The following is a 22,260-nucleotide window of genomic DNA, read 5'->3' on the forward strand; positions in this document are numbered from 1 at the left end:
CTTGTCAAAATGTCTCAATTTTAATCAAAACTAACGTCTTTCCACTTAAAATAAGACTCGTCACCTAAAAATTAACTTGTTTATAGATCATTTTCATTTGTTTCAAACAAATTTTCAATTGAAATAAGTAGAAAAATCTGCCAGTGAAAGCAAGTTTTTTGTGCTTGTGTTAAGGAAGAAAAAGTTGCTCCACTATCCGATTCTTCTACTTATTTCAGGTGAAAATCTGCTTGAAAAGTAAAAAGTGTCTAAAAAAACAAGCTACTTTTAATGTGATTTGTCTTATTTTTTAGTATAATGAGATTTGTTTTGACTAGAAATTACATTTTAACTAGAAATAAGACAAATATTCTTGGTAAGATTTTGAGTTTTTTTCAGTGAATGAGACAATGAGACGTTCACATGCATTTGTTCATGCAGAGCAGCAGCTCCAGACGCAGAGCGATGCGTGTGTGCCAGCCCAGCGGGAGGACGCGGATGTAACGGGCCACGATGGGCGGCCGCAGGAGGTTCTGCACCGACGAGGAGCGGTCCGAGTTCCCGTAGAAAACCTGAGGACAGAGAGAGAGATGATGATGAGGAGGATGATGATGAGACTAACATTTGTTTTAATAATCATGTAACATTAGAGACAGAGTTGTTTTAGAGGCAAATGCAGCTGGAACTACATTCCAGACACGGCCGCTATAGGCAGAGGGATTTCAATAGAGAAAGTAGTTCAGAGTATTTGCTTCATGTGTCGTAATGTTACATAATTATACGTTATTATCTCATAGAGTGGTGAATGTGCAGGTCACAACCACTGTTCCCTCTAAGGTGTTTTACTGTGCAATTGCACACTGCTCCCCACCTCTTTGCCCAGAAGACAAAAAAAGTTGCACACTCAAATATCCCCGACTAGTTAGTGTGAATGCTGCAAGCATTCACACTATTGTTATTCAAATCTTTATACTTATTATTATTATTATTATTCTTACTTCTTCTTCCCTTTTTCTGCGTTTAACTACTTCTTCATACTTTGTGCTATTTCAACAATTCATATATCAAAATGTGCAGCTTTTTCAGGACATTTATGCTATGACTTTTCGCTTTCATACTATTTATACTTTTTAAAATATTTAACTTTTTCTGCAATTTTTCTCCCATAGGAAATACATTGAAACAGTCTTCAAACTCTTCAAATCTTCTGCTTCATTCAGCCTCTAATAGCTTCAGCATACTTTCAGCTACAGACTTCATTCAACTTTTAAACTGTTCACAAACCTTTCAACTATTCAGCTATATCTCAGCTTATTGATATCTTCAATAGTTTCAGATATATGTATAGTTTTAAAATCATTAAAATTTCTGACAAAATTCAGATTTAACATGAAAGTCAATGGGACGGAATGTTCGGACGTTGGCAGTTGGTAGAGTGACAGAGGGTCTAAAAATCCTCTCACATTTTTCTCTCTATCCTGTCAGTACGGCCACAGATTACACTCTACACACATAATTTCGGGCATGCTTGTAGACAAGCTCATCCTTGATCTCTTCATGTGCTCAAAAAACCAGAGAGACGAACACAATTTAAACTGGGAGCCTCTGAGTGCAGCCAGGTCCCTCTCTCCTCTCACTGACTCCCATTCAAAAGTAGGCGCTGATTTTCTAAACGTCCCAAAGTTTCCAACCTGCGACACAATCAACAATTTTTACTCTAGAAACACCAAAGTGACACGGATGCGTTCAGCAAGGTCTTATGGTTCGGAAAATGTAAACCTTTTGCTCGTACTAAGTACAGATTTGTCGTACATTAGATCTGTTTGAGGGTGTCACAGAGCAGTTAAAGCCTATGGTTAAAGCTGCCACCATGCTGTGGCATGGTCTGTCTGTCTCTGTCTCTCTCTCTCTCTCTCTCTCTCTCTCTCTCTCTCTCTCTCTATCTATCTATCTATCTATCTATCTATCTATCTATCTATCTATCTATCTATCTATCTATCTATCTATCTATCTATGGGTGTGTGTCACCCTCTCTATTTGTCTCTCTCTCTTGTTCTCTCTGGGTCTGTCTGTCTGTCTATCTCTCTATCTATCTATCTCTTTCTCTCTCTCTGTGTCACCCTCTCTATCTGTCTCTCTCTCTTTGTCCGTCTGTCTGTCTGTCTGTCTGTCTGTCTGTCTGTCTGTCTGTCTGTCTGTCTGTCTGTCTATCTATCTATCTCTTTCTCTCTCTCTGTGTCACCCTCTCTATTTGTCTCTCTCTCTTGTTCTCTCTGGGTCTGTCTGTCTGAAATGATATTATTCATACTATATACTATATACTTCTAAATGATAATAATTATAATCCCTCCCTTCCTCCCTCTCTCTATCCTTCCCTCTCTCCCTCCCTTCCTCCCTCTCTCTATCCTTCCCTCTCTCTCTTCTGTCTCCCTCCTTCCCTCTCTCCCTCCTTCCCTCTCTCCCTCCCTTCCTCCCTCTCTCTATCCTTCCCTCTCTCTCTTCTGTCTCCCTCCTTCCCTCTCTCCCTCCCTTCCTCCCTCTCTCTATCCTTCCCTCCATCTCTCCCTCCCTTCTTCCCTCTCTCCTTCCCTTCCTCCCTCTCTCTATCCTTCCCTCTCCTTATCTCTCTCTCTTCTCCCTCCCCCTCTCTCCCTCTCTCCTTCTCTCTATATCTATCTATCGATCTGTCTGTCTGTCTATTTATCTATCTGTCTGTCTATCTATCTACCTGTGTGTGTGTGTGTGTTTCACTCTCTGTCTCTCTTTCTCCCTCTGTCACCCTCTCTATCTGTCTCTCTCTCTCTGTCTGTCTATCTATCTATCTATCTATCTATCTATCTATCTATCTATCTATCTATCTATCTATCTATCTATCTATCTATCTATCTATCTATCTCTATCTATCTATCTATCTATCTATCTATCTATCTATCTATCTATCTATCTATCTATCTATCTATCTCTCTCTGTGTCACCTGTTAATTTTATAACTTATTAGAGTAATTTGAGTGTACTTAAAATGTTAATTTCTCTTTCACCACAATCTTCAACAATTCAAATAATTTCCAACCACCTAGATATTGTTTAATCTATATTAGTAATAGTCCAACAATGTATTCATGCTGTCATGTTTAAATATATTTGAGTAGACTTCAGCTTTTCAATTTCTTCATGCTAATCTTCAACAATTTAAGTAATTTCCAATCATTTCATACAAAATAAACCTCCTTCTTACAGGTTCCATTTGTTAATCTATTTTCACTTATTACTTTAGCCATGTTAGCACTTGTTTATCTGTTTTCTGTAGCAGTGCTTTTTGCAGCTGACTGCAGACTCCTCAACTGTTAGACTTAATAATGCAGGATTTTCCAACACATTCCTCTGCCCTTTCAACATTTCTACTGCTTTTAGATTAAAAACATATTTATTACACTTAAACCTAAACAATTCAGGATTTTTTCCACCAATGTCATGTCATTCAGCTTCCTGCTTACATGTTCCTTCTTTTTAATCTATTCTCACTTGTTGCTTCAGCTATGTTACTGCTGGTTCATCAGTTTTCCTTTCTGTGGCTAGCTGCAGATTTCAACTCCTCAACTGTTAAACATCTTCAACATGCAGGATTTTTTTTTTTTTTTTTTTTTACATTTCTACTGCTTTTTGTCCTTAAAAAGGCATTAATCTTCAAGTTATATGTTTCAGCTTCAACGTTAGACTTTTTCAACAGTTCTTCAGCTAATTCAACTTTGTTTCAATGATTTCTTCAGCTTATTCAGCATTGCTTCAGCAATAGCGTTCAGCTGCTTACAGCATTCACACGCATTTTCTGCAGGAAATGCTTTCTTTTTCTAGTTTACTGTTTATTTCTCCCTAATGTGGCTTCGAATTGTGAAATGTATGACCTTAACCGTGGTCTGTAGTGCAACTACCATTTAAGTTTTTGCTTGAGAATTATTATTACTGTTCATATCAAGATGCTTCTGTGCCAAGAGTTGATGACACCAACTTGATGTTAGTTATTTTTTTCATATTGTTCATATGGCAATAAATGCAAAATCTATTTTTATATATATTAAAAACAATATTATTTTGTTATCATTAACTGTAACTGACCTAGATATGGAGCAGCCTAGGTAATGTTGTCAAAATAATCTGTTCATAATAGTAATAGCCAATTGTATTGATATTTGGAGTTGGAGAGGTGAGGCCATAGCACCAGCATGTGGACGTACGCTTGAGCTTTCGCTCACAGTCGCTCAAGCAGGTCATCAGGGGAGTTGAATTTCTGCTCAGGAGTTTTGAAAATTAGAGGGAACATTGGTCACAACTTGTCCACCAGAGCATTGTGGAGTTGTTGGATTGTGTATTTGATGAGTTTGATGAGGGAAACCAAGAAATACTGTGCACTGTGCAGAGCTCAAAACAACATGCAGCGATAATTAAAGGTATTGAACCTACTGCTGTGACTATAGGGGTTATGGTGAGAGGAGGATCTGAATAAATGTTGAACTGTCCCTTTAAAGGTTCAAGGGTGATGTCATGTGGACGATATACAGTCATAGAGGCCTCGGATCCTCTGACCGATATAAAAAAGTGAAAGACATTACATTTTCTATACTGCCACCTGCTGGTCACCTGTTGCAAAGGGAATCTTGGTTTGTTCTTATTTGATACTGTAGCAGTTTTAGCTTTGAACTAAACATTAATAATAAACTTGTTTTTTATCATCTCAGAAATATTTCTAAAACACTAATATCCATTTTAAATTCTAGAGGTGCTGAAATCAAAACTCTGAGAACTGTGAACACATCTCACATCCTGCTTCAGCTCCTTTACACCGAGTCCCTGTTTGTTGGTTTTTAGGATTTAATTCATCACTTTTAAAGTCTGTAGCTGTTAGAGGAACTGAGGTGGTCGAAGTCTGAGTCTCTACTGTTGCAGGTTTTCTCTGTTTAAAGGGATAGTTCAATATTTTTGGCAAATTGGCCCGTTGCCATAATCCCTATAGTCGTAGCAGTAGGTTCGTTACCTTTAATTGTCGGTGCAAGCTGTTTTTAGAACGGCGGAGCAGAGCCGTGAGCTGCTCAGAGCTACGCTACGGAGGCTCATTATGGGTTTTCTTGGTTTCCCTCATCAAACTCATCAAATACACAATCCAACAACTCCACAACGCTCTGGTGGACAAGTTGTGACCTGCACATTCACCACGCTATGAGATAATAACACAACGTTACCAGACAGAGTTGTTTTAGAGGGAAATACAGAGACTGATGATGAAAAACTGTCCCTGAAGGCAATGCGATCAGCGGTTTTGCATGAATTTCCCTCTAAAACAACTCTGTGTGGTAACGTTGTGTTATTATCTCATAGCGTGGTGAATGTGCAGGTCACAACTTGTCCACCAGAGCGTTGTGGAGTTGTTGGATTGTGTATTTGATGAGTTTGATGATGAGGGAAACCAAGAAATCCCATAATGAGCCTCCGTAACGTAGCTCTGAGCAGCTCACGGCTCTGCTCCGCCGTTCTAAAAATAGCTTGCACTGACAATTAAAGGTAACGAACCTACTGCTATGACTATAGGGATTATGGCAATGGGCCAATTTGCCAAAATGTTGAACTATCCCTTTAACACTGTCATTTACCTTTTAGTGTGTGTTGTAAAGTTAAATAAACAACAACTAAAACAACATTAACAGGCATGTTTGTGAGTCTGCAGCATCAGATCAGTCGTTAACTTCACCACTTTGTCTTTTATCACAATAATGAAACTGAGTGTGAATCCGGTTCGGTTCAGTCCGGTCCGGTCTGAGTGGGACTGACCCGGTTGTTGCCGGTCTGGTCTTTGTAGTAGATCCAGTTGAGCGTGTCGTCGGTCCGGTACTGGACGCTGTACTTGGTGATCCACTCGTCGGCGTCGCAGCGTCCCTGGGTCAGGATGCCCGACACCACCTTCACCTCCGTCAGGTCGATCTGCAGCCACTGGCTGTTGTCCTGGAACTTAGACAGCCACGCACAGCTGCAGCACACACACACACACACACACACACACACACACACATACACACACACACGCACGCACGCACGCACGCACGCACGCACGCACGCACACACACACACACACACACACACACACACATACAATAACATTAGAGATGTTTGTTTCCAGGAGCCTGAAACTGAAGCAGTTAAAGGGATAGTAGCATTTTTTAAAAGTGGGGTTGTATGATCTACAAATAGCCCCTAAGTACTTTAATTGCAGTAGAAGACTCTCTGCACTCCCCCCGTTAGCAACGCCATATAATATAATTTTTTCCAGCCCCTCAAAGTGCAGGAAAAACACAGTTTTTATTTGGACCTAACCAACTCACGTATCCCTCCGCCCAGGGTTAGCGCCCGCCGATCAGCAGTTGGTTAGATCCAAATAAAAACTGTGTTTTTCCTGCACTTTTGAAGGGCTGGAAAAAATTATATTATAGCGAACAATGGAACTGTGTATTTTTTTTCAACCTCTTTTAGGCCGCGAAAATAGGCCGTTTCTTTGGGTCTGTTCACAACAATGTATGTTGTAAATCTCTGGGCAGGGCTATTATGGGCTGGCGTTGCTAACGGGAGGAGTGTAGAGAGTCTTCTACTGCAATTAAAGTACTTAGGGGCTATTTGTAGATCATACAACCCCACTTTTAAAAAATGCTACTATCCCTTTAAATTGACTGAGTTACTGAAACACATATCAATACGTTTACAGTTAATCACGTGTCATGAACTTAAAGTCTATATTGTTGTGCATTATATTCTGTTGTTGTTGGAAAGTTTTGTAATTATTGTCCTTCCTCTCTTCTCTTCTCTTCCCATCTTACACCTGCCTACAGGACCAGAGATGGAAATCAGCCGTACAGCTACAATCTCTTTTCATATTTACTTTTTTTTTTTTTTTTTACCTTTAATATGCATTGTCCCATTACTTAAATAAATAAATTGAAACTTGAAGTCCCTGAGCTTCTCTAATGACATGAAAACAATAGTTTTCTTAATATATTTATGTTTAAAGGTACATTGTGTAGGAATTACTCCCATCTAGCGTTGTGGTTGTACATCACAAGCAACTCAGTCGTATTTTTCATGCTGCATTCACCTGAAATTGGGCAGACGGCAGACGGACGACAGCCGCTGCACGTAACGGCATAAACAAGCCTCTATGTAAACAAGTGGTCCGTCAGCACGAGGCAAAACAATACACGTGACAATATGTTGTCATGGCGATGTGGTATTGTTTTACCGTCTTTCTCTGGACTTCTGTGACTAAAATGACATCTGGTTTGTTACCGACGGCTGTCTGCCCGACTGCAGGTGAATGCAGCATCAGTGTAACGCTCAGACGCCACCTCGATTTTCGTGAATAGATAACAGGAGAAGTTACACAATGTCCCTTTAAAAAATTAAAATCTGATTGAGAACAGCTCTTTAATATTCAAAGTAGGAAACATTTCAGTCTGTGCTGATGATTTTTAATACGCATGTTGATGAATTCAGTTCTAAACATGAATATTCTTACTCATTGATTTATAATAACTACTATTATTGTTTTGTATATTTTTGAAAAATCTGCCTGTATATTCTGAAATCATCGTTTTGCACGAGTCTAAGGAAAAACACGAATGAGAAGATCTTTGAATGTTTGTATTTATATTGTTTAGTGGCACAGAAATGTGCATGACACTTCAACCAACCAATACATATAGATCACATCTAGATTATTAATATCATTAGCGACTGCTCCTTTAAAGCCCCAGTGTGTAACTTTTTTGGCTTTTTATGATCAAAAATCAAATATTCTTTCATAAATCCGTATTTCACTGAAGGTGAATCACAGCTGCATACAAATGAAAGCTTTCTGGTTCCTTAGAATGAGTTGTTACAAGTCGTTACAAATACATAAGTGGGCGACGCACCGAACCGAGGCGGCCATGTTGCATCGTGACCGTAGGTAACCACGGAAACGGCCTGTTAAAACTGTCACCACTGTGTAGTGTGAGGAAGGACGGAGGCACTGGTGTTGCATTCAGGTGCAGTCAGGCAGACGGCCGTCGGCAAACCAACCGGATGTCATTTTACTCCACCAGAGAAAGACGGTAAAACAATACCACATCACCATGACAACATGTTGTCACGCCTGTATTGTTTTGCCTCGTGCTGGCGGACCACTGGTTTACATAGACGCTTGTTTATCCTGTTACATGCAGCGTCTGTTGTCTGTCTGACGTCTGCCCCATTTCACCTGAATGCAACATCAAGAATACGTTCAGATATGCAACCGCACCGCTAGATGGGGGGGAATCCTACGTATTATACCTTTAACATTTCTCTTTTTCCTGTTTCTGTTTTATTTTGAAAGGTTAATGTTGGATCCTGTCGGCAGCTCGACCTCCACATGAACCGAGACCCAGTTTGATCTGGTTCCTGACAGAGAACAGGTGCATCATGGGAACTGGACCGGTACCTACCCGAAGCCCTGAGCGTTGAGCCGGGCTCTGCTGGGGACCCAGGAGGAGAACCAGCCGGCGTACTGGTCCTGGTTGGAGCAGGTGATCTGGTCTGGACTCACCGAGCCGGCCTCGAAGCCCAGAGGCTTGTGGTACGGACACTCTGCAGCAGAACACACACAACCACACGGTCAGAACCACACAGAACCACACGGTCAGATCAATAGATATAGAAACGTAGATGCCGCGTTCTATATCTGGCCATACGTCAGCGGGGCCGCCATATTACGCAAGGACCAGAGCATCAGCTGAGACAGTTGAGTTGCTCCCACAGGAGGACATTAGAGAATCGGCAGCGTGGGATCACGTCTGTGTTTTTTCCTTTTTATTTTTTATATAATATTAATTTATATGCGGATCGAGAGTGAGCGAGTGAGCAAAGCGCGAGAGAAACAGCAGATACACCAGAAGCAGGTTGACCGGCAAAAACTGAAACAAGACGGTTAAAGGGACAACGAGGAGTTTTGGAAAAGCGAAGCGTTTTCACACTACATTTATGAGCCTCCGCGCGCACCGTACATTTCTTTGACCGGCGCAAGACGGACTCATGTTTTCATTCATCAATAATTAAAGTCAGAGGTTCAAAGAGGTTCACATACCACCGTAGTTCCGACCATAAACGGCGGTTCGGCGGCGTTATTCTCATAACTCGCCACGAAGGAAACGCTGGTCGGCTCGACCAGCATTTCCGCCACCACTAATAATAACAAAATAACGATAGAGACAGAACGATATATTTATCGAAAATGGGCCCATTAACAAGTGTGGGTAGCGGAGATTCATCCACATTAACGTGAGACTTTTTTATAACCGAATAGAAACTCCTCGTTGTCCCTTTAAAGAGAGGAAAAACACAGAATATAGCTACAATAAGAGACTTTGTCCCATCGTCACGGCGTGAGGAGGGATCGGATGGTGGCTCAGGTTTAGCTAGTGATGAGGATGATGTCACTGTCAGCTGCACATCTGTCAGCAGCTGCTCCAAACAGTCACTAACTAACTTTAATTTGAAGGGACAGCTAGATGTTGATTTTGTTATAAAGCAGTACTTAAGAATTTTCAGTTTTGGTTGAGTTTGGCGGCGCCAGTGGCCCAAAGTGGTAGTGTTTTGCCTGAAGGAAGACTCCATTTCCCATGAGCACTAGCACGTAGCGCCATAAACATTCTGGTCTACCGGTGCATGGAAATGAACAGAAGACGTCCAAACTAAGTTTCTGTTTCCAGCGGATCATTTCACAGTAAACACACATACACAATCTGACTGAAAGGTGCTGCATTGCTGCTCCCTCCTCATCGTGACTCGTGAAAGTGAAAGTGAAACTTAAGTGAGAGCCGGGTTCCTACCATGCTCCTCAAAGCTGCTTAGTGCCAGTGAAGGCGACACAGACCATAATGATACAGACCCCCTCAGGCCATGACAGAGGTGTCATTCAACCTGTTGTAAGTCGATGTACCATCACAAAAGTTATGGAAATATTATATGAAGGTTGAAAAGTTCCTTAGTGTTGGTTTAACAGGGACTTTGTTGCACCCAAACGTTAAGCATATAGCCTATCTGTTGGCTGCTGTCTTATTGTTCAATCGACCCCCTCCTTCCCCCGGTGCGCCTTGAAATTCAGCGGGAGATGACAGAAAGAGTCTGAGAACTACTTAATTGAAGCTACATTGTTGCGAGTTGGCTCCGGCGTACAGGAAGCTCTGCGCCGTGCACAGGGTTTCGGCTGCTTTTAGGATAATGTACGGTAGTTAAAGCAGAAGTAAGCGATCCGGTCGTTTTGGCTAATGCTGCGTTCCAGGCAGGCTTTTGGAACCGTAAATTACAGCTTCAAGTCACAACTTACGACTTTGTAGCGTTCCAGGCAACCCACTCGCGTTTCTCCGACCTGTTTTACCTGTGAAAGTCACTATAACGGCCACTCGTAACTTCTGACCTGTGAAGTCGTACCAGATCGAACTGGTACGACTTCACGGGTCGGAAAAACACGTGTTACGAGTTGCCTTGAACGCACCATAACGTCTTGTCAGCCGATGGAGTTAGCAGCCCCCGCCCTCGTCCCTACGTCACCACATTCAGGCGCATCCCTTGGCTGCACACACAGAGAGGACCGCCCCTTTATGCCGTTCTCTCTCCTCATTGGATAAAACTTGTAGGGTACGAGAAAAGTTTTCTCTTCGGCTCAGAGCAGAGCAGAGTGACTGAGAGACCCGTGTTTCAGTCCAAACACTCTATGTAAGTGATTGCTGTCGGAAGATACAACTATTTAAGACTTATATTAACACAAAAATATCGCTTACTTCTGCTTTAACCTAGGATTACCCCAGTGTAAATGACGCCTGTGAATAGATTTAATCAAAATCTGGGGTTACAACGTTTAGAACGTCAGTCCTTTAGAACTTATGTCCTGCGCAACATGGTGGCCAGCAGACGCATGGTGGCGCTGTTCGGCAGCATGGAACACGGCATCTACGTTTCTATATCTACGGTCAGATTCACCACACGGTCAGAACCAGACCACTTCTCAGTTACCAAATATATCTAAAGGAACATTTTCTGTTATCATGGTGGGCCTGATTACAGCTTCCAGAGTGACTCTAAGACATTGGAAGACGGCCGTGTCTCCTAATCTGAGGGAGTGGCTGGGTGCAATGGTGGAGACAGCATCCTATGAAGCTATGCTCTGTAGGCTGAAAGGCAAAGAGGAAGACGGGATGAGCACTTGGGAACTTTTTTGGAGTTACACAAAGCAGACCAGAGACTAAATGCAGCACCTTGTATCATTTATTTGGTGGACTCGGTTTCTTCTCATGTGGATTCCTTATGTGTCATATTTGTTTGGATTTCATAATCTCTCCTTTTAGTGTGTGAGAGGATGTCAGCACCAAAACACACAAAAGAAAACATGTGTATCTTGTTGAACCTGTGCTTATTTGTATGTTTCTTAAAAGTTCAATAAAAATTTAAATGACAAAAAAAAGCACTGAGACCAGCACCTCTGAGCTGCTCTGGATCATCAACTCTCCATCCTCCTCCCCTCCTCCTCTCCTCCTCCTCCTCTCCTCTTCCTCTCCTCCCCCCCCCCCCCCTCTCCATCCTAACAGCAGCAGCAGCAGGTTAAATCTCCGTGGCGACAGATCAGTGGTGGTGTCCATTAGAGCAGCAGGAGGACAGATGGTCGTCTCCTCTCCACAGATTTAACTCTGTGTTGTTGCTCTCACGTTTTGATCTCATCTGTCAATCTGCCCCCCAACCCCCCCTCCCCCCTACCCCATCTCCCCCTCCCTCCCTCCCTCCCTCTTTAAAAACACAACAACACTTTGGTCTTGAACTTAGTGAACTCAGAAGAAGAAGAAGATGCTCATCAGTGATTTTTTGTGTTTTGCCTCAGCAGAAGACGACAAAGAAAGAAGAATAAGACGAAGCTGCTGCGCTTTTGTTTACTCGTGCGTAAAGCTGCTCTGGCCCAGGTCACATCCTGTCTAATCCCAGTATTACAACGCACACACACACACACACACACACACACACACACACACACACACACACACACACACACACACACACACACACACACACACACACACACACACACACACACACACACACTCAGCAGCGTATGTGTGAGTCAGTCAGCAGATAAGTGTTTGCATAACATGTGTTAATGGGAGCAGCTCTGTGGTGTCTCTGTCTCTACAACTACACTGCAAAAACCAAGAATATTTGTCTTATTTCTAGTCAAAACTAATCTCATTATACTTAAAATAAGACTTGTCACATAAAAAGCAGCTTGTTTTTAGACACTTTTTACTTCTTTCAAGCATATTTTCACTTGAAATAAGTAGAAAAATCTGATAGCGGAGCAAGTTTTTCTTTCTTATTACAAGCACAAAAAACTTGCTTTTACTGGCAGATTTTTCTACTTATTTCAAGTGAAAATCTGCTTGAAACAAGTGAAAATGATCTAAAAACAAGTTCATTTTTAGGTGATGAGTCTTATTTAAAGTGGAAAGAGATTAGTTTTGACTAGAAATGAGACATTTTGACAAGAAATAAGACAAAAATTCTTGGAAAGATTTAGATTTTTGCAGTGTAAAGACTGAAGTGAGACGGTGTCGGTCGTCCAGGTGAGACACGGAGATGGAGACGGACTCAGAACGAATCCTCTTCCTCCTCTCTCCTCGTCCTCGCTGGATAATCAGAGGTCTGTGTGACTGTGAGCTCGCTGCCGTCTATTACCAGCTCTGTAATCTGAGACGGTGATGATTATCTGCTCAGGTCTCTCTCCTCATTCCTCTCCTCCATCTCCTGTTGCCACACTGCAAAAACCTCAACATCTTTCCAAGAATATTTGTCTTATTTCTTGTCAAAATGTCTCATTTCTAGTCAAAACTAATCTCTTTCCACTTTAAATAAGACTCATCACCTAAAAATTAACTTGTTTTTAGATCATTTTCACTTGTTTCAAACATATTTTCACTTGAAATAAGTAGAAAAATCTGCTGTGCTTGTAATAAGGAAGAAAAACTTGCTCCCCTAGCAGATTTTTCTATTTATTTCAAGTGAAAATATGCTTGAAAGAAGTAAAAAGTGTCTAAAAACAAGCTACTTTTTATGTCATGAGTCTTTTTTAAATAGAATGAGATTAGTTTTGACTAGAAATAAGACAAATGTTCTTGGTAAGAGGTGATTTGAAGGAAAACTCGTCCACTGCTTCACAGCCTCAGACCGTTTCAGTTTCACGACTTGAAGAGGAGAAGAGGAGATTCTGGTGGAGAGTTAAATCCTGGGACGAAGGAAGTGAAAGTTTTTTTATTTATTTTTTTTTATCTGAGATTAAAAACCGTCTTCTGGGTTTGAAGCTGCAGAACTTGTTTCCGTCTTTCCGTCTTCTCTCCATCTGCAACTCCTTCCCCGAGGAGGAGGTGCAGTCAGTGGAGCATGTTGCTCCCTGTGGCGTCAAATCTGGAGTCTAATGCACTCATGCATGTACGTGCACACACACACACACACAGATCCCCCTCCTCTTTGTTGTGTGTGTGTGTGTGTGTGTGTGTGTGTGTGTGTGTGTGTGTGTGTGTGTGTGTGTGTGTGTGTGTGTGTGTGTGTGTGTGTGTGTGTGTGTGTGTGTGTGTGTGTGTGTGTGTGTGTGTTTACCCGGCATGCAGTCGACTCCTCGCACCATGGAGGAGCCCGAGGCGATGGAGGAGAACTCGGTCGGGGCTTCTCCTCCTTCACAGTCACATTTACACGACCTCCTGGTCCAGGCCTCGGACACGGCCGCCTCCTGTCGCCATGACAACGTGACATCATCATCATCATCATCATCATCATCATCATCACATACAGAAACACAGAAATATATTGATTCATGTTCACAGCCTGAACTACAGTTATGAATCAAGAACGGATGGAAAGTGCACTGCAAAAACTCAAAATCTTTCCAAGAATATTTGTCTTATTTCTTGTCAAAATGTCTCAATTTTAGTCAAAACTCATCTCTTCCCACTTAAAATAAGACTCAGCACCTAAAAATTTACTTGTTTTTAGATCATTTTCACTTGTTTTAAACAAATTTTCAATTGAAATAAGTAGAAAAATCTGCCAGTGAAAGCAAGTTTTTTGTGCTTGTAATAAGGAAGAAAAACTTGCTCCACTATCAGATTTTTCTACTTATTTCAAGTGAAAATATGCATGAAAAAAGTAAAATGTGTCTAAAAACAAGCTACTTTTTATGTGATGAGTCTTATTTTATAGTATAATGAGATTTGTTTTGACTAGAAATGACATTTTAACTAGAAATAAGACAAATATTCTTGGAAAGATGTTGAGTTTTTGCAGTGTAGCCAGTAAGCTAAATCTCTTCTCATTTCGAGACTAATGTTATGTTGTACATTGTCCCTGATACAAATAAACCTATTAAACTAAAACTAAAAACCAAACTAAGAACAGAGAGGTTTGTCGGCAGTTTGTTCTTCGTACCTCTTGAGCTGAGACGCCGGTGAAAACTGTCCAACGGAGAATAAAACAGAGGAGAGAGAGTGAGGGTCAGTGGTCAGAGCATCACATTTAACACACATCTAAATAATAAATAAACCTAAAGATCCTGAGAGAGACAGACAAGTTGAATTCACCAGATTATAAATACAGATTCTACAGCGTTTAAAGGTGCAGTTCCTACCTAAACCCCCTGAACTAAAAGAGTGGATAAACATTATTGTTAAAACAGCTTCATATGAAGTTATTATGCTCGACAAGATGAATAACAGGAGTAACATCAAGGCACCAGTCTGGGACTTGTTTTGGACTCACATCACATTGACTGATGAACCTATAGCTATTACACTGCAAAAACTCAAAGTCTTACCAAGAATATTTGTCTTATGTCTAGTTAAAATGTCATTTCTAGTCAAAACAAATCTAATTATACTAAAAATAAGACCCATCACATAAAAAGTAGCTTGTTTTTTTAGACACTTTCTACTTCTTTCAAGTAGATTTTCACTTTAAATAAGTACAAAGCAAAAAAAACTTTCACTGGCAGATTTTTCTACTTATTTCAATTGAAAATTTGATTGAAACAAGTGAAAATGATCTAAAAACAAGTTAATTTTTAAGGTGAAGAGTCTTATTTTAAGTGGAAAGAGATTAGTTTTGATTAAAAATGAGACATTTTGACAAGAAATAAGACAAATATTCTTGGAAAGATTTTGAGTTTTTACAGTGTGAATACATTTTCCTGAGTGTATCCAACATGTTGTATGCTCTCCAGCTACGTAAATGCATCAATGTCCCCTATACATCATTCACATGGTACTTTTATTTCATTTTATTCTTGTTTTGCTATGCCACTTGCAATATATAAGTTGCGTCTTAGGCTTGTTTGTAGTTGAAAATACATTCAATAAAGCATAATGAAGTGTAGCAGGAGCATTTTATTGAACATTTTGCAGTAGCGAGGCCTCTACCATAACATTTTTCCCAAGGAGCATGCATAAAGTGAACTATTTCCCGGTTCAAGGTTCCCGGTTTAAGACCTGTCTAAAATTAAAACACAATAATCCAACAAATTTAAGACATTTTAAGGCCTAAAATTTAGATTTTCAAATTTTAGACTTTTTAAGACCCCGCGGATACCCTGGATAACAGAAATAAAAACTTGAATTACATTAAAAAATAAAGGTGCAGTTCGTACCGTCGGCTCCGAGGAGCAGCAGCAGCAGCAGGGTCGGAGGGAAACGCTGCATGTTGAGAGACGTCGTCGTTGTCGTCGTCGTGGTAACCTGCTTCAAACCGAGACCGAGCTGCAAGTGACACGGAGAGAGAGAGACAGAAAGAGAGAGGCTGGATTATAGTAATCCACAGGACTAATGGCCTCACCTCTAAAGCCATCCTCATCTGACCAAGCCCCAAGCCCCAAGCCCCAAGCCCCCGGCCTGGGAAACACACACACACACACACACACACACACACACACACACACACACACACACACACACACACACACACACACACACACACCGCAGGAAATAAAAACACAAACATAAGGCCAGTGTGTGTGTGTGTGTGTGTGTGTGTGTGTGTGTGTGTGTGTGTGTGTGTGTGTGTGTGTGTGTGTGTGTGACAGAGGGTCTCTGCTGGGCGCTGTGATCCATGTGATCGACCAGCAGGTCAGTGTCGTTTTCTCCTCCTGTTCAGATGATTAAATCATCACGTTGACTATCTAAAAAAAAAAAAACAGATAAAAATCTAAATAAATAAATAAATAACAGGTGATTAAAAAAAAAATTGTTTTAAAGGGACATTGTGTAACTTCTCCTGTTATCTATTCATGAAAATCAATGATTTGGTTAAAAAATCTGTTTTTCATTAACCAGTAATCCCCCCCATCGCATTTCGCATTTCGGGGCTTCAATACAAGAGGGACATTACATACGAGCAGCATGGAGGTATTTGGATGTTTTTTGGTGTGTCTTTTTGTTATGAAGACAGTTGGTATCCATTTGCAACCGTCATATGGACATGCACTGCTACGCCGAGACCCCCTGTAACTCAGAGAAGCCACGGAGGACTCTGAAACTTCTCCCAGCCCTTAGTCCACATGAGGGGGAGGAGATAATGAGGGAAATTTCAATTTTGGGTGAACTATCCCTTTAAAGGGTGGGTGAGACTAATTAACCCTGATTAGACAAAGCTGTTTTCAATTTGGGTTCATTAAAACACACTCACACACTCTTTAAAAGCAGACCTCACACACACACACTCCTATGTAAAGCTATAAGGAGCTGTTCCACTGTGAGCTCCAGTTCCTCCTGTGAGTTTGTGACAAACCTTCCTGAGCAGGATGAAAGCTGCTCTCAGACCAGCTCAGAGGAATCCTCCTCCACAGACGACGAAAAGGAAGAAGAGGAGTCGAGTCTTCTCCACCCGGATCTACAGAGCTCAGAAAGAGGTGAGAGGAAGAGGAGGAGGAGATGGAGATATCTGCAGCAATGAAATAAAGGGAGATGATTATAACACACAAACATCTGTAAGAGTGAGAAAGAAGGAAGACGTCACCATGTCTAGTCTTAGATTAAAAACTTAAAACCTTTCCAAGAATATTTGTCTTATTTCTTGTCAAAATGTCTCAATTTTAATCAAAACTAATCTTTCCACTTAAAATGTCTGTGCTTGTAATAAGGAAGAAAAACTTGCTCCACTATCAGATTTTTCTACTTATTTCGTGTGAGAATAAGAAGTAAAAACTACTTTTTATGTGATGAGTCTTATTTTTTGTATAATTAGATTTGTTTTGACTAGAAATAAGACAAATATTCTTGGTAAGAGTTTGAGTTTTTGCAGTGTAGTCATAGTCTAAATGCAACTTTTATTTCTCATAAGACAGAGTTGGTTAATTCTGGTTTTTGTAACTGACACAGATAACACAGGCCTAAAAATCTAACTGGAACTCATCTCTCTCTCACTCCAGAGATTTAAAACCATACATACAGTACTTTGGCTCAAATATTTCCAAAAGCACCAGAAAAACTAACACTTCTATCACCTGGTTTTAATCACAGCAAGGCCCACACTGCAAAAACTCATATCTTAACAAGAATATTTGTCTTATTTCTAGTCAAAATGTCATTTCTAGTTCAAACATACTTAAAATAAGATTCATCACATTAAAAGTAGCTTGTTTTTAGACACTTTTTACTTCTTTCAAGCAGATTTTCACTTGAAATAAGTAGAAAAATCCGATAGTGGAGCAAGTTGTTCTTCCTTATACTCATTCCAATTGAAAATTAGTTTTGAAACGAGTGAAAATGATCTAAAAACAAGTACATTTTTAGGTGATGAGTCTTATTTTAAGTGGAAAGAGATTAGTTTTGACTAGAAATTAGACATTTTGACAAGAAATAAGACAAGTTAAGTTTTTGCAGTGTGATGACTCCAGTGCAGCAGCGAGCACCTTAACTGTTGGTCTGTAGCGCGTCAGAAACACCTGAGTTCACCTGAACATCCCATAGATCAGAGACCTGTTGACCCTCTCCTGTCTCCTCAGCAGCAGGTGGGGATGAGCGGTCCAGACCTGCGGACCGGTCTTCCCGGTGTTCCTCGGCCGCTGCTGCTCCGGCTGCTGAGCGCCGAGGCGTCTCGTCTGTCGCGGTCCAACAGGATGAAGGTCGTCACGGCGCGGGAGCTCAACGCTGCTGCTGCTCGGCTCAGACACACGACCGCCACCAGAGCTGCTGCATGAACCAAGAGCTGTTTTATTCTGTTTTATTCTCTAATATTAAAGAGTTGAGTATGTTTTTAAAAAAATCTGTTGACTTGTTTTTAATTCAAAAGTTCTGTAATGTACAGACAGGAAGTGGAATATGAAGCTTCTTACCCAGGAAACTCAGAAAAAGATTTCCTGTTTGTAGTTGGTGTTGGATTTGGTGTCTCTTTACACTTCACTGGAGTTTTCTAACATGTTCAGAGTTCACAGCTTCATCAGGCCTTGAACTTAAAGCAGAAGTGAGTGGTCCGTCGTTTTGGCTAATGCTGCGTTCCAGGCAGGCTTTTGAAATCGTAAATTACAGCTTCAAGTCACAACTTACGACTTTGTAGCGTTCCAGGCAACCCACTCGTGTTTTTCCGACCTGTTTTACCGGTGAAAGTCACTATAACGGCCACTCGTAACTTCTGACCGGTGAACTCGTACCAGATCGAACTGGTACCACTTCACGGTCGGAAAAATACGAGTTTCCTTGAACGCACCATAACAGTCACTCGTCCCTACGTCGCCACATTCACGGCGTTCCTTGGCTGCACACACAGCCCTGCATGCCGTTCTCTCTCCTCATTGGATAAAAACTGTAGGATACGATAAATGTTTTCTCTTCGGCTCAGAGCAGAGCCGAGTGACTGACAGACCCGTGTTTCAGTCCAAACACTCTATGTAAGTGATTGCTGTCGGAAGATATAACTATTTAAGACTTATATTAACACAAATATATCACTCACTTCTGCTTTAATCTGACTTGGATTATCAACCTGAGGTCAACTGAACTTCTACTTCCAGGTCAAATCCACTCAAACCTTTATATTGGAGTTTCATCACATATCGGCCTCAAATATCAACTTTTACTTTAGAAGTGATCAATCCCTTAAAAAATTAGGCTTTTTTTTAAAAAAAACCTAGCCTACTTTTCCTCCATGTGTCAGATCCACTTCCTGAGGTGGTTCTGGTTCTGATTAACCTGTAACAACTGGAAACAGAAACAAACCCAGTTTCATTTGTTTACCCCCATGGTGAGTTATTTGAAAATATTTTTGGGGATTAAAGTTATCTTTTTTTTGTATTTGAGCCATATTATGGGTAAGATATTTTTGTCTTTAAATCAAAAAGGTGATTTAAACAAAAGATATTTCCAATCAAATATTAACTTCAATAAAATAAAAACATTTTCAATCAAAGAAAAGGGTTCAAACAGTGAAGTTTGTTTTGATTGAAAATATATTTTTTGTTTAAATCAACTTTTCTTTTGATTGAATAATAAAGACACAGATGTACCTCCATACCTACTGTTGCTGTAGTCTGTAGCGCTACTGTACACTGCAAAAACTCAAAATCTTACCAAGAATATTTGTCTTGTCAAAACAAATCTAATTCTATTTAGAATAAGACTCATCACGTTAAAAAAATAGCTTTGTTTTTAGACATGTTTCAATTTAAATAAGTAGAAAAATCTGATGGTGGATCAAGTTTCTTATATACAAGCACAAAAAACTTATTTCAATTGAAAATTTGTTTGAAACGAGTGAAAATTATCTGAAAACAAGTTAATTTTTAGGTGATGAGTCTTATTTTAAGTGGAAAGAGATTAGTTTTGACTAGAAATTAGATATTTTGACAATAAATAAGACAAATATTCTTGGAAAGATGTTGAGTTTTTGCAGTGTAGTCTACTGTGTCTGTAGCTCTCCTCTCCTGCTGCTGCGGAGCGGAACCGCAGCGGCACCGGGCGGAGCTGCGTCTCGTCGCCTCAGCTGCTCTGTCCCCGCGGTGGCGGCAGCTGCAGCAGCGTCTCTGCTGCTTCAGCCCTCGGACTCGAACCTGTAGAGTCACTGGGACCAGAAGAAACCGGAGCCGAACCGGAGACCTGAAGGGTTTGTTTTCTTTTTTCTCCTCCTCTGTTTTGTTCTGGTGAAGTTCTCCGGACTGAAGCTGCAGGTCGAAGCCACCTCACTCACCGCTGATCTCACCGATGAACAAACAGCGGAATAAAACAACGGAGGAAACAGAAAGAAAGAAAACAGGTTTTTATTCTGATTCATTCTCATATTTTCATTTTCATCTGTTTAAAGCAGCAGCAGATTTTACTGATGAAGCGTCGCAGCCATTTAAAGCTTTAATCTAATTCTGTTGTTTAACATGTTGGAGGCTCGTGCGTTTAGAGGCTGCACGTGATTATAATGATGATATTATTATTAGGCTATTATATTATTATTAGGCTAGTAGTATTAGAATAGAATAGAAAATACTTTATTAATCCCTATAGGAGGGAAATTCAGATCGATTATTATATCAGATATTATTGTTATTAAAGGTTTTAAATGAGATCAGATTTAAACTGGAAGTAAAGACCAGCTACTGGGAGAGTGACGTCACACCGGTCAGCTACTGGTCTGGTGAACCAGCTGCTGCTGACGTCACAGATGTGGACAGATGTTGTCCCTGTCTCCTCCTCCTTCCAGATGTGTGACCTGCTGCTGCTGAGACTGATGTGAACCCCCAATCATGGGATGTGGCACCTCTGTCGCCACGGAAACACAAGAGAAAAAACAAAGAGTGGAGCCAGCACCAGGTGAGGAGGAGGAGGAGGAGGAAGAGGAAGAGGAGGAGGAGGAGGAGTTAAAGTAGAAACCACTAGATCCAACAGGAGCAGAATCAGTTCAGATTCTACGACTTTACACTGCAAAAACTCAAAATCTTACCAAGAATATTTGTCTTATTTCTAGTCAAAATGTCATTTCTAGTCAAAACTAATCTCATTCTACTTAAAATAAGACTCATCACATTAAAAAGTAGCTGGTTTTTAGACACTTTTTACTCCTTTCAAGCAGATTTTCACTTGAAATAAGTAGAAAAAAATGAAAGTGGAGCAAGTTTTTCTTTCTTATCACAAAAACATAAAACCTGCTTTCACTGGCAGATTCTTATACGTATATCAAGTGAAAATTTGTTTGAAACAGGTGAAAATGTATCTAAAAACAAGTTAATTTTTAGGTGATGAGTCTTATTTTAAGTGGAAAAAGTTTTGTTTTGACTAGAAATGAGACATTTTGACAAGAAATAAGACAAATATCCTTGGAAATATTTGTTTTTGTTTTTGCAGTGTAGTTTTATTATTAGAGACTTTTATTTTGTTATATTTTGTTTATTTCTATTCTACACATCAGTATCACGTAACGTTGTGTCGTATAATCCTCATCACACGCAACACTTGTTACACACGCAGAGCAGATGTGTGACAGGTGGTTTCTCTCTTCTTGTTTTTCCAGTCCCAGTGTAGCTCCTGACCTCCCCTGTGTCTTGTTATCTCTCCTACAGTCTGAGTGTGTGTGTGTGTGTGTGTGTGTGTGTGTGTGTGTGTGTGTGTGTGTGTGTGTGTGTGTGTGTGTGTGTGTGTGTGTGTGTGTGTGTGTGCACGCTTCCTTGCACATGACGTTATTCAATTACCAGTCCCTTAATTGTGTTGAGCTGTAGTTGTGTTTTTCTTCTCTCAGATGCTTCAGTCAAGACTCCGACCCCGGCTCTGAGTAAGAACCAAACACCAGACTGACTGACACACACTCACACTCAGCTGAAGATGAACACACTCAGTCGCAGTAGTAGTAAATAGCAGAGGTGGGGACTTGGACTCTGGACTTGAGACTTGACTTGGACACAAGTCCCGATTTTGATTACTCTTAACTTGCTTGATCAAATCAAAAAAAGACTTGGACTCGCTTGGGACTTGATGCCAAAGACTTGAGACTCTACTTGGACTTGAGAGCAAAGACTTGAGACTCTACTGGGACTTGATGCCAAAGACTTGAGACTCTACTGGGACTTGATGCCAAAGACTTGAGACTCTACTGGGACTTGATGCCAAAGACTTGAGACTCTACTGGGACTTGATGCCAAAGACTTGAGACTCTACTAGGACTTGATGCCAAAGACTTGAGACTCTACTGGGACTTGATGCCAAAGACTTGAGACTCTACTAGGAC

At 40.7% G+C, this 22,260-nt stretch overlaps 2 protein-coding genes across 2 annotated transcripts in view; one reads left to right on the forward strand and one right to left on the reverse strand.

Annotated features, from left to right (window-relative positions):
* Positions 1 to 398: 398 nt before the first annotated feature.
* rs1a (retinoschisin 1a) lies at positions 399 to 15,906 on the reverse strand (the record flags this gene model as incomplete). Its single annotated transcript, XM_084001478.1, has 7 exons — positions 399 to 551; positions 5,800 to 5,995; positions 8,481 to 8,622; positions 13,672 to 13,801; positions 14,497 to 14,522; positions 15,710 to 15,818; positions 15,895 to 15,906. 7 exons carry the CDS (start codon positions 15,904 to 15,906, stop codon positions 399 to 401), a joined length of 768 nt encoding a protein of 255 aa, XP_083857604.1.
* A 4,879-nt stretch (positions 15,907 to 20,785) lies between these two features.
* ppef1 (protein phosphatase, EF-hand calcium binding domain 1) overlaps positions 20,786 to 22,260 on the forward strand; it is a gene marked incomplete at both ends in the record, with an annotated part of 33,210 nt that continues 31,735 nt past the window's right edge. The window contains 2 exons of the mRNA XM_084001479.1: positions 20,786 to 20,852; positions 21,784 to 21,807. Coding sequence (XP_083857605.1) covers positions 20,786 to 20,852; positions 21,784 to 21,807 — 91 coding nt within the window. The remainder of the gene's footprint in view (positions 20,853 to 21,783; positions 21,808 to 22,260) is intronic.

The sequence above is a fragment of the Trachurus trachurus genome (assembly GCF_905171665.1).
Source record: "Trachurus trachurus genome assembly, chromosome: 3".
Taxonomy (NCBI): Eukaryota; Metazoa; Chordata; class Actinopteri; order Carangiformes; family Carangidae; genus Trachurus; species Trachurus trachurus.